The sequence below is a fragment of the Haemaphysalis longicornis genome, unplaced genomic scaffold (assembly GCF_048455015.1).
Source record: "Haemaphysalis longicornis isolate Haplotype H1 unplaced genomic scaffold, Haemaphysalis longicornis Haplotype H1 scaffold_3, whole genome shotgun sequence".
Classification (NCBI taxonomy): Eukaryota; Metazoa; Arthropoda; class Arachnida; order Ixodida; family Ixodidae; genus Haemaphysalis; species Haemaphysalis longicornis.
This window is the reverse complement of record NW_027526335.1, coordinates 109,618,724-109,633,362: the sequence shown is the minus strand read 5'-3', so window position 1 is coordinate 109,633,362 and position 14,639 is coordinate 109,618,724. Positions and strand designations below refer to the sequence as shown.

The 14,639-nt window shown below is 48.8% G+C and overlaps 1 protein-coding gene across 2 annotated transcripts in view; it reads left to right on the top strand.

The window, feature by feature from the left end:
• The window catches only part of LOC144175012 (uncharacterized), a 58,600-nt gene that overhangs the window by 30,432 nt on the left and 13,529 nt on the right, over nt 1-14,639 (top strand). The window contains exons 1-2 of one of the 2 annotated variants that reach the window (XM_077704020.1): nt 8,912-8,984; nt 9,292-9,835. In XM_077704020.1, the coding sequence (XP_077560146.1) occupies nt 9,303-9,835 (533 nt within the window). In that variant the 5' untranslated portion in view covers nt 8,912-8,984; nt 9,292-9,302. Of the gene's footprint in view, nt 1-8,911; nt 8,985-9,291; nt 9,836-14,639 lie in introns of those variants that run through there. The other variant, XM_077704019.1, reaches the window with a different exon arrangement.

Below are 14,639 nucleotides of genomic sequence, written 5' to 3'. Positions count from 1 at the left end.
GACAGTCAGATTAAAACAAACAACGAATGCTAAAATTGCCACTAGTTTGCATTCTGGATACCTCTAGTGTAGCTTACAAATCGTGTGTTCGCAACTTTACCAATATGATGGCACGGTTTACTTTCAACTTTGGACACGAGAACAGTGAGGAGATCCCAAGTATGCCAAAAGGGGAGAGAAGGTCTTGAGCATGCACATTCGGTCGTACTTAATTCCACGATGTGTTGCAATGCTGTGCAGCCCACAGGAACATCTGGCCACTTGGTTGTAATCTTCTGCTTGCTTACTGGCCCAGAGAGGCCCTGTACGCTGGGTTAGCAAAAATATACCATTTATCAGTTGCAGAGCAAGAGTGAACATTTGTTTCTGGAAGTCTAACGTTTACAGTACGTATGATGTATTGTAGAGCCATAGCGGCAACAAATTTCCACGGGCGGTTCCCAAATGTCGTGTTATTGCAATCAACTAGTAGTGTTTATTTTTGCCATGGCGTCTCTTATTTCCCTCTACCTTTTTTACCTTTACCGAACGTGCCCAAACTCTAAGCTTGTCAGATTACCGAGAATTCACCAAATGTTAACCGATCGTTTTTTTTTATATTGTCTACCACATGACTGGCACATAAAATTCCCCGCATTTCCCCGAGGGGAAGAATGTGAAAGTGCGAATGCACGAGTTGAATTTGCGCGGTTCGGTAATGTTCGCGAAAGAGAGATCACACACACACACACACAACTACAAAGAAAGAAAGATGCATTTATTCACAGACACCTATTTGTGTTGTCGTTGTACTTGATTGCTTGATTGCTAGAGCGGATCTCAGCTTTAAAATTTCGTGTCAGTGCTCCTTTAATTAAGCAGGTGCATTAGCCCTTCTCACGCCCGATTCTTGGCCAATCCCCCACGTGGGTATGTGCCATGTCAGCGGCCAGGCAGCGCGCGCCCATCTCCCCCCGTTGCCGAGGAAGACGAGGAGATTCCTGGCCAATCCCCCACGTGGGTATGTGCCATGTCAGCGGCCAGGCTGCGCGCGCCCATCTCCACGTGCGCGGACATCGCCGGTAGACGCAGGTTCAGGGTCGCTTAAGAAGTGCATTGCACTTAAAAAACCGTAGAACGCACGAGTACCACTGGAATCACATTTCAAATCAAATTGCGCAACTTAATTTTCTTCGAAGGGGAAAAAAGTGTACGAGCAAACGCAAAACTCGACCTTGAGGCTGCTCGGTAGCAGTGCAGTCCTCTTAAATGACAAGTGGTCTGGCAGTACCACAAAGATTAAAAAACAGGCGTAAAATTCAGTAATCCATCGATTCCAAACGTACTACAACAATTTAGTTTCGCTTCCCTACCAAGAAGTGTGTCCTTCTTTCTCACGAAACAGTTTTCCATCGCATAAGGCCCGCTTTCCTGCTAGGCTTATAACACGCTTGGACAGTAGAGCTACGAAGTACCATGGGTAACGCACTTCTCCCGCCTGATTGATTGATTGTAGGGTTTAACGCGCCAACGCAATGCAGGCGATGATGCGCGCCGTAGTGGAGGGCTCCGGATTAATTTTGACCACCTGCGGATCTTTAACGTGCGCCGAAAACTCGTACACACGGGCGTTTTTGCTTACCGCCCCCATCAAAAAGGCGGCCGCCGCGGCCGGGAATCGAGCCCGCGACCTTGTGCTCAGCAGCGCAACGCCTTAGCCACTGAGCCACCGCGGCGGGTACTTCTGTCGCCTCCTCCTCCCCTTTACATACAAGCTGTTTCCGTAGTTCTCGCTTCAAACACACCATTCAATTTTAAAATAAGCCGCTCCGCCATCGTACACCGAGGCCTCGTGGGGAAGCTAACCATACTTCAAACGGAGCATATTTTCTGACCCAGCTTTTCCATATAGCAGGAAATCATACCTTTGAAGCTATTCGCACCTGCGGTACGTGCAGGCATCCAATGCGTGTTTCCTCGTTCAGTGTTCAGGCGTTCATCCGTTCAGGCATTCGGCGTTCAGGCGTTCAGCGTTCCGGTGTTCAGCGCGCTGAACTGCATATTCATTGTGTTAGGACTTCTTGGAGGAGCGGTTTTAATACAAAATTATTAGCCTGATGTCTTAGCTTGATGTCTTAATATTAGTGAGATCGACCCACGAAGGGTAAGACTCGTTAGGTCATCATTAGAAATAGCACACAAATAGGGCCCAGACGCAATAAATAAAATTAAAGCAATTAAGACGAAGAGAAAATGGGGCGCATCCGGGTCTGCTCAGTGCTTCCATGTGACTTAAGGTGAACCTAGTGAATGCGCTGTGGCCTTCTGCATAGATACGTGATTTAGAGGCATATGCTCAGCCGGCGTCAGTAATTGGAGCTTGCTACTTGTATATGTAGCAGTTAAGGTAGCAGCAAAGCGTGCTCCCACAAAATGCCCTGTGTTTGTTGATGCGAACGCGTGTACGCTACGATGCGTCGTAAGGGTGAGAAAAAATACACACAAAGGGAAAGAATGGCGGTGATGATATGAGGACATGCTTGCAACTGGCCACTAACGATTATGCGTTCACTGTATCATTATGAGTGCTTACGTCTCGTAATTTAAAACTCCCGGGACCTTGCCGACACACTAGTGAGGTTCGCTGAAAGTTTACAAAGGACGAAATCAACGGCACCACGCCATAAAGCTATGGAAAATCGTTCAATACGATAATGTATGCGGGGCATTTCTTTTTTTCGGTGTTGGAATTTTGAATATTTGAGTATTTGATTTTTATTTCTCTGGCAAAACCAAAGGGATGCTGAAACTAAAGGCGGACGTGGCCTGACAAGGGCCTCAGCCACCCGATTTAAACACAAATTTAAGCATAATAGCAAAACCGTAATAGAGAAATTGCACAAAGCAAAGTCATTACTACATTTCCTATGCATTATACAAAGCATAGGTCTAAAATTTACAGAAGGATCACAGTGTACACATAAACGCAGTAACTCGTACGCATGAAGTTTCATCAGTTACACTACTATGTCATAATTACGTATGAATGTATTTTTGTTTGTAATTGTTAATAATTTCTACCTTTAGGGGAACATGCAGACATATATTTCAAACCCTTCATTATATATCACTATTGCAAGCGGTTTGCTTAAATAACACTTCTTTCATCTGTTTTTTAAACGTAAGTTCACTGGCGTCGAAGTTTAATTTTTCTCCCAATTTATTTAATATTTCAGTTGACTGGTACAGCAAAGATTGCTCACCATAGTTACCCGCCACGGTGGCTCAGTGGCTAAGGCGTTGCGCTGCTGAGCACGAGGTCGCGGGTTCGATTCCCGGCCGCGGCGGCCGCTTTTCTGATGGAGGCGAAAAGCAAAAACGCCCGTGTGTACGAGATTTCGGTGCACGATAAAGATCCCCAGGTGGTCAAAATTAATCCGGAGCCCTCCACTACGGCGCGCCTCATCGCCTGCGTTGCGTCGGCGCGTTAAACCCCACAATCAATCAATCAATCAATCAAGCTCACCATAGTTCGTTCTCACTTTTGGAGTGTGCCGTATTGTATGCCTGAGATGGCAGCCAGAAGATTTATTGTTAACTTGATAGTGGAATTTTGGCTTATAAATGGTGTGCAGAACCTTCAGGTAATAGACTTGGTCAGCTCGAAGCATTGAATATTCAGTAAATAAAGGACTTCTCCTCAAATCTGCGTAACAGCCATGATAATCTAAATATATGTGCGAATTTTTTTTTTTTTGCAATACAATGAGCCTGTTATAATTAGTTTTAGTTGCGGTCCTCCACACCGAAATCCCGTAACATACTTTCGAATAAATGAGAGCATTATATAAGTTTTGTTTCAACCATAGTGGTATCAAATGGCCGATTGAGACCTATACTTTTAGAGAGTTCGGTGGACAGGTGAGCAATATGCGTATTCCGCGAAAGTTGTTCTTGAAACCAAACACCTAAGAACTTCTGTTCTGTCACTCGGTTTAACTTCGTTCCGTTGAATATAATCGGGATTTCTTTCACGACATTTCTATTGTACAGCCTAAATATCATGTAAGTTGTCTTTGTAGCGTTAAGTTGCAATTTATTATCTAATAACCCTTTTTTTTTGTGTTTATAACCATAAGGAACTCAGAAGCTTCCTAAAGGTTAAAGGAGTATTTCCGCAATGTTTTGACACTTTTTTTAAGAATTACCCGCCATCAAAGACTGCTCGTTTTGACCGCTCGAGCAGGAATTAGAATTTGCCACGTTGATTACTTGGAGCTAGCAAAAAGCCGCACTTGTCCAGACTCTCGTCAAGTTTCTCATGCGTACCGCGCATTCTTTTCACACGCCATTAAATAAAAAAAAATGTTATGCAATAGAGCTGTTTCAACAAAATGCGCGCTCTTTCGAGCTGGTTGGCGCTTTAAATGTTCTTAATTGGTATAAAACTTCCAGAGCCCCCAAGTAATGAGTTGATTCATCAACTATTTCTTTAACCAAAAATAGTAAATACGGTTCCATTTGCGCAACAAAGCTCTCTTCCGGGGATATTTATTTGCGGCGATATTTTTTCTTGGTACATGTTCGGTTGAAAGGCTTCTTCCAGAGCATTTTTAAGCATAGGGATTTCAGTATCACTTTTGTCGTAACTATCTGCGTTGAACGCATGGCCAAGACACCATGGGCTGCAGCAAATATTTGGCTCGGTTCCCAGTCACAGAGGCTGTATTCCTGATGGAGCCTGGGAAATACAAGAGCGTCCGTTCTTAGATTTCAGCCGACGGTAATTAAGAGCCCCAGGTGGGCAAAATCAGTACGTCACTGTCAAACAGCACGCCGCACAGGTCAGTTGTAACTTCGGCGTGGTTTATCTGGTTACAACGCCACGTGGTTCCTATAAGGTTACGCTGGGATCAAACTTCCTGTGCGAGCAGTGCTGGAAGGAACTGCCATACAGCAGCTCAGGCAACGGAGTAATCTGACGACTTTGTCACTCATGATATGATAAACCGCGCAAACGAATGGTTATCACGGATCTGTGTTTAGTCCTTCACGCGTACTCACATTTCGGCAAATATACCAATCTTTGAAAAATGATTGCCTGTTTATCAGGACGCTCCGAAATTCCTTCGCGATGCCATCACATGCAACGAAATTTCAGCGCGAGTTGAGCAAAAACGGCAGCGTTGCATGGAAGGAACTATAGAAGCTGTAAAACTGAGTTTTTTGTAACTTGCGACGGTCAGCGGTTGTTTGCTGGCTTTTTTTTTTGCTAAGTGTAGACACTTGCTGATGTAACGCATTTATGCTGATGCTTAAAGGCAAGAGCCAACTGATTTGTGTGGAATATGTGCTCTCTATACCAAATGAAACAGCATCACTTGAAATGTACCGAACCGAAACCGAACCGAAAACTGCCGCGGAACTTCGAAAACGGAATTTTTAGTCCTGCCAGACTTAGCTATTCTGCTAAAACGAACTTTGGAAACCATGCCAATGGGCTACGGGTCAACATACATTGAACTCTACGTCAGGTGAAAAATTCCCGGCCGCGGCGGCCGCTTTTCTGATGGAGGCGAAAAGCAAAAACGCCCCTGTGTACGAGATTTCGGCGCCCGATAAAGATCCCCAGGTGGTCAAAATTAACCCGGAGCCGTCCACTACGGCGCGCCTCATCGCCTGCGTTGCGTCGGCGCGTTAAACCCCACAATCAATCATCACACTACACGGCGCCACCTTTTAGATTTAAGAATGCCTTGAGCCGAATTAAAAGTATTTTGCCAAATTATTCAGAAATTTTTTGTGCGTAACCCGCTGTATAAGACACTGGCTTTCATAACAGCTCGAGGGCCTGCACTCCACAAAAAACGGTTGGCTGCCCCTTTGCAACGTTCTAAGCACAATTCCTCAACGGAGCACGAAACGCGCTTTGCTGCTAATTTATGCATTTATTTATTCGCCCTACCGCTACCGGCCCGCGTGAGGGGTATTACATGTGGGGTGGTGACGGGAGGTGGAGGTGGTGACGACTGGTGACTTCCCACAGCCACAAAACTTGACGTGACTTTATTTCTTCATTTATTTCTTGCGGTTTGAAACCCACCAGTCGGATTACACTCATCCGTCTCTGACAACATACCTACGCGCAAAGAATATTTTACTGCGCATGTGCTTTACAAGTTACTTTAACCTTGATCCTTTCATTTCTAAGCATTGTAGAAAACATGGTCTTCGCAATTCATTAAATTTATTTCGCGGGTCATCTCTAGAACTAGTTTGGCAGATGTGGTTGCTGACAAATTTAAATCTGCTAAAATATTTCCCTGGTTCATCTATTCTTAATTTTTCCAACCACATCTCACACCCTTCATAATAGGAAATTTATCACTAATGTTAAGACGGAACACAGTGACCATACATTCTCAACCCACTACCTGCGTACCTCCAGCAAGTTTCCTGTTTCCTGGGTCAAACGCTTATTCAGCGATTTTCGCAGGGAAGTAGAGTAGCTTAGTACCATTTTACGAGTTTCTCCTTTATCTGTGGTGACCTGACCTGCGCGGTGCGTTTCCATAGGATCAACCCACTACTCTAATACCTATAACTGTTCTTATCAGAGGAGCGAGCCTTTATTTTCTGGGATCCATTTCGTTCAGTAGAGGCTAGTTTTTTTTTTTTTTTTCATTGAAGGAAATATACTGCCTTGTTCACTAAGTTAACAAGCTTGCGGTAAATTACCTGAAAAGCAGACTATCTCGTAAGCACTCCGCAGGCGAAATTTTAAAATGAATTCAACCGACTATCTCGTAAGAACTCCGGAGGTGAAATTTTAAAATGAATTCAACCGACTATTTCGTAAGAACTCCGCAGGCGAAATTTTAAAATGAATTCAACCGACTATCTCGTAAGAACTCCGCAGGCGAAATTTTAAAATGAATTCAACCAGTGCAGATACCGTCCTGTGTATGTCATGGATGCAACGTAAACTGAGCAACTACAGGTCGGCACAATCAACAAAATTCTCCGACATTTACAAAACCGAGGAAGCACCTTGTGTTAGCATACATCTGGCAACAAAGTGAAAATGGTTCGGCTGATTATGTCGCATGTGGCATGTTACAATGCACAACCATGGGTTTTTAAGGTGCTTAGTTGTAGGAGCACCATACACTGGATTCATGTGAACAGTATATTTTGAATGACCGCACCACTAAGAAGCACTCGGCAAATGTCTTCTAAACAGCTAGACCAGAGATGTAGAGGTAACGAATAATCTTGGATTACTCAAAAATTACGCCTTCCCCGTGCCTTGGTAATTTTATTAAATAGTAGAGGCGGTACAAGGTGAAGCATTTTTTATAACAGAAAAGCATAACAAGTGCACTTGCATAATTTCGATGCCATTTCACCTGTTACGTATTGGAAAAAGTGTTTGAGTGAGCCGAACAGTATAGTTGTGCTAGGAACAACTTTTAAAAAAGCCCCGATATTCAAGGTGTCTTTGAAGGGCGTACATCATCCAGCAGTAGACTGTTTGCTGTACAAAGTCTCAGCTTCTTCCTTTAAAAATGGGCATTGTCAGACGAGTTGACTGCTGGAACTCTAAAAACTCGCAATGCTATCTGGGGAGCCCGTGGAAGTCGGGATGATAACACATTGCGGCAGACAAAAAGAGCCCTGCGTAATCGTCTTTCCGTCCCATTATCTTCTGAAAGTGATGCAGTTCTCGATTATCCATTACAGAATTGTTACGTAGTCATTTTTTATGGCAATCATTGTATTACGCTACCCTTCGTACACGCTGTACCATTAGTTTCCAGACTCTCCACGACCACTGCCTGCTGATTACTGATAAGGCAGTGCAAACGAAAGAAACCGTCTTCTCGAATCCACGAGCCAGCTGTGTCAGCATTATAAAACGTATTAGCTGTTTGGTAGGAACTGTTCTTGCAATATATCCGGTGTGGCTTCACGAGCAACGTTATCTCCTTCGTAAATCCCTGAGACATGCAGCGCCGGGATTTCGCAGTAGTCGGCCGATTTCAACTACGGTCTTTTAAGGGCGTGGGGGTGTTTCTACTTAGGGATGAAAGAGCCCGGTGTTAGATGCACTATCAGACAGTGAATGGTAGTTATTGAGAAGAAAATGTTGCCAAGGCCTATGATGCGTCCGGTATGTGCTAGCGGCGTGTGTGATCGAACGGGCACGAGATCCCAGACGACCACACACAATGGTTGAGCGCCATGCTAGTGAAAACGAACGCCCGGACGTGTGGCGACGTCCCCGCAATGACCGCTTCCTTCGTAGCCGGGCCGCCATCTTGGCAGCGCGTGGAGCAGTGCACCGCAGCCCGACTCGCGCCGCCCGGACCGGCCAGCCGGCCGAACGAGATCCGGCGGAAGCCGCCGAGATGGAAAGCCACTTTCGCCGTCGCGCGCTTTTTCGCAGCCCCCTCCAAGCGAGCAGCAGGGTGGGGGCGGCAGGTATTTGGACGGTGGGGGAAGCGCTGGCAGCCACAGCGTAGTCGCACGGCGACTGCTAAGCTTCCAGCGCTGGGCAACTGGGTCAGCCGAGGGCTTCTCGCCACGGCTTTGCAGGAGCCAACCAGCGGACAGCGCGCTTCCAGGAATTAGGACCGCTGCCGCCGCGGCCGGCGGCTGACGCGTATGGCCAAAAATATTTTCTCCGGCGCGAACACCCCCCACCCTCACCCCGGGCCGACTGGCCCCCTCGTGCGGCCGCTGACCGGTGTGCGCATGCGCCGAGGGGGGCCGCCGAGGGCGGGCGAGGGGGCCCTTCTCCTGGGGGGCCCCTCGCCCGTGGCTGCCCTATCGGGATTAGAGCAGTGATCCCGATGTAGGTCAGCGCCGAGTGGCCGCGCGCGGAGGGGGGACTACTTAAAGGCAAAGGCCCCGCTCAGAGCACTCACGCCTTGGCTCGCCGACCGCAGCAGAACGCGCGCGCCACACAAAAACAGTTCCTTCCCAGCGTCACACAAGCGACGGTGAGTGCCCACCGCCGGACCAGCACCCGGAGTTCCCAGCGCACCCTTGGATTTACGAGCACGTCGGGACGACGTCGACGCAGCGAAAGTGAACGCCGAGCGGGGGGTAGCGGGGCGCTTTGAGGAAATGGGAGGGGGGGGGGGGGCAGCCGAGGGGGGCGCGAGCCCGAGGCTCGGACCTCGTGAGGGCCCCCATAGGCCCGCACGGGGTCCCGACCCCGTGCCGTAGACAGGGAGTTGGGCGGGCGGGGAGAGTGTGTCACATCAGCAGCCGGGGCTTGAAGCAGTGCGCGTGTGTCTCGTGCAGGAGCTGAGAAGATGAGGGGGAGCAGCGCATGCCTGGGCGTGCTGGCCTGCCTGCTGGGCGCGGCCATGGCCGGCTACCACCAGCCCTGGAAGCCGGACGAGATCGTGAAGCTGGTGCACAAGGTGGTCCCGTACCCGCACCCGGTGCCCGTGCCCAAGCCCTTCCCGGTGCCAAAGGTGATCCACGTGCCGCACGTGGTGCACGTGCCGCACCCGGTGCCCGTGCCCGTCAAGGTGCCCGTCTACAAGAAGATCCCCAAGCTGGTGCCCGTGTACAAGCACATCCCGATCCCCAAGCCCGTGCCGGTGCCCCACTACGTGAGCGTCGGCGTGCCCGTTCCGGTCATCAAGCACCAGCCGGTGCCCATCTACAAGCACGTGCCCGTCCCGCGCGTCGTCCACGTGCCCGTGCCCGTCAAGGTGCCCAAGTTCGTGCCCGTCCCCGTGCACAAAGTCATCCACGTGCCCAAGCCCGTCGCCGTGCCAGTCAAGGTGCCCGTCTTCAAGGAGATCATCGTCAAGAAGCCCGTCGAAGTGCCCGTCCCGTGAGTAGCCAACGCACGCACTCTCGCCAGCTACTGGCACGCAATCAATGCTCTTCCTGGTGCAGTTTTCTCATCAGACCTAACAATCACGCAATCCATATAACAGCGCCTTTGGGATGTAATGCGGAAGTTAAAATAAGTGTGCGGGTGTATGGACACCAGGGGAATATTAGGTAATATCGAATACGTAAAGCTGGCGCGCTTGTTCTGGTATGTAGGGGTATTATCGATCAACAGCAACACGGGCCGGAATTCCCGTCATATCTATGGCACACGCCTCATTAAATTATACCAAGTGATATTAACAATTAGCTACAGTCAACTCAAAGTAGGAGGCTTTTCTTTTCTAGCAAATGCATGAGCACAATGGCGTGTGTTATTTAACGTATCTTAATGCAATAACAAAAAATTAACGTACCTGATAGAGCGCGCGTCGTAGACCGATCCATGCACGCTTGGAGCGTTACTACAATTAATTTGAAGAAATCGTCTATTGAATAAATTTAAGCAAAAATGTGTCACTAACGAAGATAATTCATTACAACTTAACGTGTCGCACTTTTCATCGATACGTATCTATAACAAACTTAGTTTGCTTAGTGCGTGCGCAATTCTCAACACGTCCTCTGTATCACTAAAAATTAATTCGCGCTCAAACCACTATTCTGGCAAGCGAAGCTTCGGAAGCCAGTACCATTGTTTGCCATATCGCAGTAAGCTTTGAAGCACTTGCACACAACGGCTGAGCCTAAGGTTATTCGCGACCAGCGTAAAGCTGCAGGCCGTATAATTCTGCATGTTGTTCTTCCTTCCTTTGGTGGTAGGGTGATTGGAGAGATCCTTGAGATCTTGACCTCAAACAGAACTGAATCGGGCACTGCCTGCGTTTGCTTCGTGCGTCTTTCCTGAAACAGAGAGAGATTTACTTGTTGGCGTATCAAATCTGTTCTTTCACTAGGGAAATTAGCGGATCAGCTTCAACATTAGCAGGAACTGTTTTGTACTGAATCCTATCTGCTATAGCGGTTGTGACGCATCGCCTGCGAACCCAGGCCCTTTGACGCGCTTCAACGCCTGAATTATGCCCTGTGATCGCTCACATCTATAATTTAATCCTCTGTTCTGGTGTGTTCCCTAAAGAGATGCGAATTGCACGTGTAACGCCCATTTTCAAATATGGTGACAGAAACTCTCTAAATAATTGTTCCGGCACAATACGATTCGTTCGCCGCCGTCTATTTACGCAACTTGTTTCCACCAACTCCAGAAATAGCACATCTGGATTCGGCAACTTAGGGTAATCTCATAGTCTAGAAGGTGGAGTGCGGCACTCGTTAAAAAGGAAATCACGCAGGAATGCATTTCTCACAGGCACCACTAGTGACACTTTCACCAAACTATGCGGCGACTTTGACCATTGGCAGGAAGCTCGGTCGCAGCGACAGGGAAATCGTTCACCCCGAAGTGTAAACGGCGTCTCCTGTGGGGTTCGAAAACTAATGAGGCCCCGACTCCGATGGTCAATCAGGAAGCCGCACTCACCGTCGGTTTGCGGCCGCGCGGTCAATGTCGAAGCGATTTAAATTTCTCTACCCAAGTCGCGTGTTTTATCTGTTGTCTTGCTTCTGTTTATTTGTTTCTTGATTACAGGAACCGCGGCGAAACCGTGTAACCCTGCGTGGGCCGGCCGAAGGGGTGCTGCGTTATGTTTTAACGAGTGTGAGACGTCGTCCGTGGTACGTCAGATCAGCAGGGTACCGCGGACAAGCACCACTACGAAAATCACGGCAGGGTCGACTGCTTTCGAGAGAGAGGGAGAGGGAGAGGGGGGGGAGGCTGTTGGTAATATGAACATCTCAGACGTGGAAGGGGCGAATACAGACGAAAAGGCATATCGACTTGGTTGGTGGTCGACTGACGTCGTGCTGCTAAAAACAGACAGGCGGGTGGGACAGATGACCTGAGAGAAACGCGCCAAAGGGTCTTTGACACGCGATGCACCGTAATGCAAATGCTCCCAGCCCGTGACCGTGGGCGCGTGACTTACCCGTCTTACTTATCGTCTTAGCTACACGACCGCCGCAAACATCGCCGACCTCCATCTTCCCTCTCGAGCCTAGCGTACGTTCATCGCCGTTGCTTGGCCTTCGAACTGCGCCGTCGCCAAGCGAGGGGCGAGAAAGCGAGCGATCACCGAACTGCGGCGGTTATTTTCCCGTCCCGAACGCTGTGGTCCCCTTGATTGCCTGACCTCCTGACAGCGTGGCGCGGATTCACTTATGCGGCTAGAATGACTCGCTCGGCAACGGACTAGAGAAAGCGTTGACGACCCCGGTGACCGCAGCGAATGTCGCGCCGAGGCAGGCGCGCTGAAAAGGCGTCTTCTGGTTCCCGCGCCTCCGCGACGTCAATCTTCTCCTTCTCTTCTCCTCCGTCTTCGCGGCCTCTAATGACGGTAATTGAACGAGCCAGACAACTGGCGTTCGTGAGGGGGAAACCCTCCATCAACTCGTTGGCCGCCCCGCAGCCGTCGTTCCAAACTTCACTGCGGCAGACGTCGCCGTTCCGAAATTTCGCCCATTCTTTTCCTTTTTCCAGACTCTCTCTTCTCCTCCTCCTCCTCCCCCCCCCCCCCCCCCCAAACCACCTTCCTTCTGCGCTCTTCCGTGCATCGGGATGGGTGTAACCTAGTTTGAAAAGGTAAGGACGCAGCGACGCAAACCAATTTCACTTGCTGTCTCTGTCAGCCCATCTGACTGTAAACCAAATGGGAAGCGGGGCTTCGGGTTGCCGTGCGGGGTCTGAGACTTCAAAGTGAAGCAAGATAAAAATCGTAACAAGAGAGACGCAAATATCACTGAGGCGCATCGTACATACTGTCCCTGTCTCATGAATAGCGTTTAAACAAGATACTCGGCGGCAACTCTTAGATGCTCCCACTTTTCACTCTATTTATCCGTTTTTTTTCCTCTTAAGGGCGGTTGAACGAGGAAGTACTTAACATTCAGAATAGCAAAGCGAGAGCATATCAATCTTCCTGACGTGAGGAGCAAAGGGCGCGGCTAGCCGCTTTCACCTTAACCTGTATACATAGTGTATGCCGATTCAACTTCTCTGGGTCACGGCGTTCGTGTTCTTGTTGATGCGGCGGGTTTTCTCAGCGTGCTTGTGCGATGCCGGTTAAAAGTTAAGTAAAGAAAGTAGGAAGAAACGCCTGTCACGTCGGCAAAGGAAAGGTAGCGTCTAGGAAATAAATAATATCAGCAGCCACGGAAACTTGTTTTCGCCGGCTCCTCTCCGCATACCAGTCCTGCTTCCGCACCTTGCACGTACACACGCGCGCGTGAGGTTTAGTTAAGACAACAAAAAAGCGAAGCACTTGCAAGAGGGAAGTGCACCCCCGTCGGGAATCTTTTTACATAAAGCCCCACGCGTGGCTATAGTTACGTCAGCCAAAACCAGTCCGCCTGCTTACCAAGCAGTCCTCGGCGCGCATAGTACGTTCTTGCATCGGCTTTTTACTTTTTTGGGGGGGCCTGCCAAACGGCCAAACGTGCGCAGGAGAGTGAACCAGTTTGGTGTCTCGATTGAGCTCTTCATACAGATGCAACTTAGGGTGAATAGCGGAATCTTGACAGTCGATACACTTTCTTTCTTTCTTTCTTTCTTTCTTTCTTTCTTTCTTTCTTTCTTTCTTTCTTTCTTTCTTTCTTTCTTTCTTTCTTTCTTGCGGCGTAGCGGTTCTACGAGGAAGTGAAACAGATCGCATACAACCTCGACCGAAGCACCGTTTTAGGCCGCTACGGGGACACCACAGAGACCGTAGGTGGTGTCTTCACTGTCAGTGGGTCAATGACTCTGGCTGTCTCCCATAGCGGTTCCATATGCGTGCAGCCAATAGAGTGGAACGTATGACCATAACGCGTGACGCCAACTTTCTACTCCTTTCGCGCTTTTTTCTTAGCCTGGCTTTTGGCGCTTGTTTTATTTTTCCGCCCTCGCGGCGCCCTGTTGAGGAGACAGTAAGAGAAAGTCGGTCGGCAGGTAGCGGAGAAGGCAATGGAGACGCGAACGGTGCAACAGCGATCGGTCCAATGAACTCGAAAGTATTTCGTTTCTTTGGGTGACGTGGGGGCCGCGACTCTTTATTCTTACAGTGCTCATTGACACCGTAGGCACCGAAGCGAACTGCTTCTCCTGTGTACTCTCCTCTACATCCCCCTTGCCTTTTTTGTTGAATCTGGATCTCTGGCTTGGCGCCCCATTTTCGGATTGGCTCTTCAAACCGGGCTTCAAAAGCGGCTTTCGATCTCCCCTTCGCCGCATGTTAGAAGGTCGCGTAGCCTTTACCAACTGATATACGTACGTTCGGAATTCAACGCACAGAACCGCTTTACAGCTGACGAACTTGACAAACTCGTGCAGAGTCCACCTACGCAATGTCTATTCTGATGATTGTGCATTGATTAGTTATCTGCAAAAATCTGTGGACTGTCCGTCTTAATTTTCTATGCGCGAAGCACGGTGCAGAACTCATAGAGACAGGTCACGTAGGCACAAACTTATTTAAGGTATTAGATGCCGAGGTGTCTTTACTTATGCTGAATTGCATGGCTATGAGTTGACAGTTTCGGTGTTAATGTGTCCTATAGCATTCACCCTATATCTACGGGCGGGGGTGAAAAGGGGGTGGGATCCAAACGGTATAGTTCGTTGGAGACGTAGCTAATCAGAAACGTCTGCCGGTGGTGAAGCAGGAGCCGGTGGAGGCTGGTCCTGTCAGGAACACCAAGGCAGCTCAGCC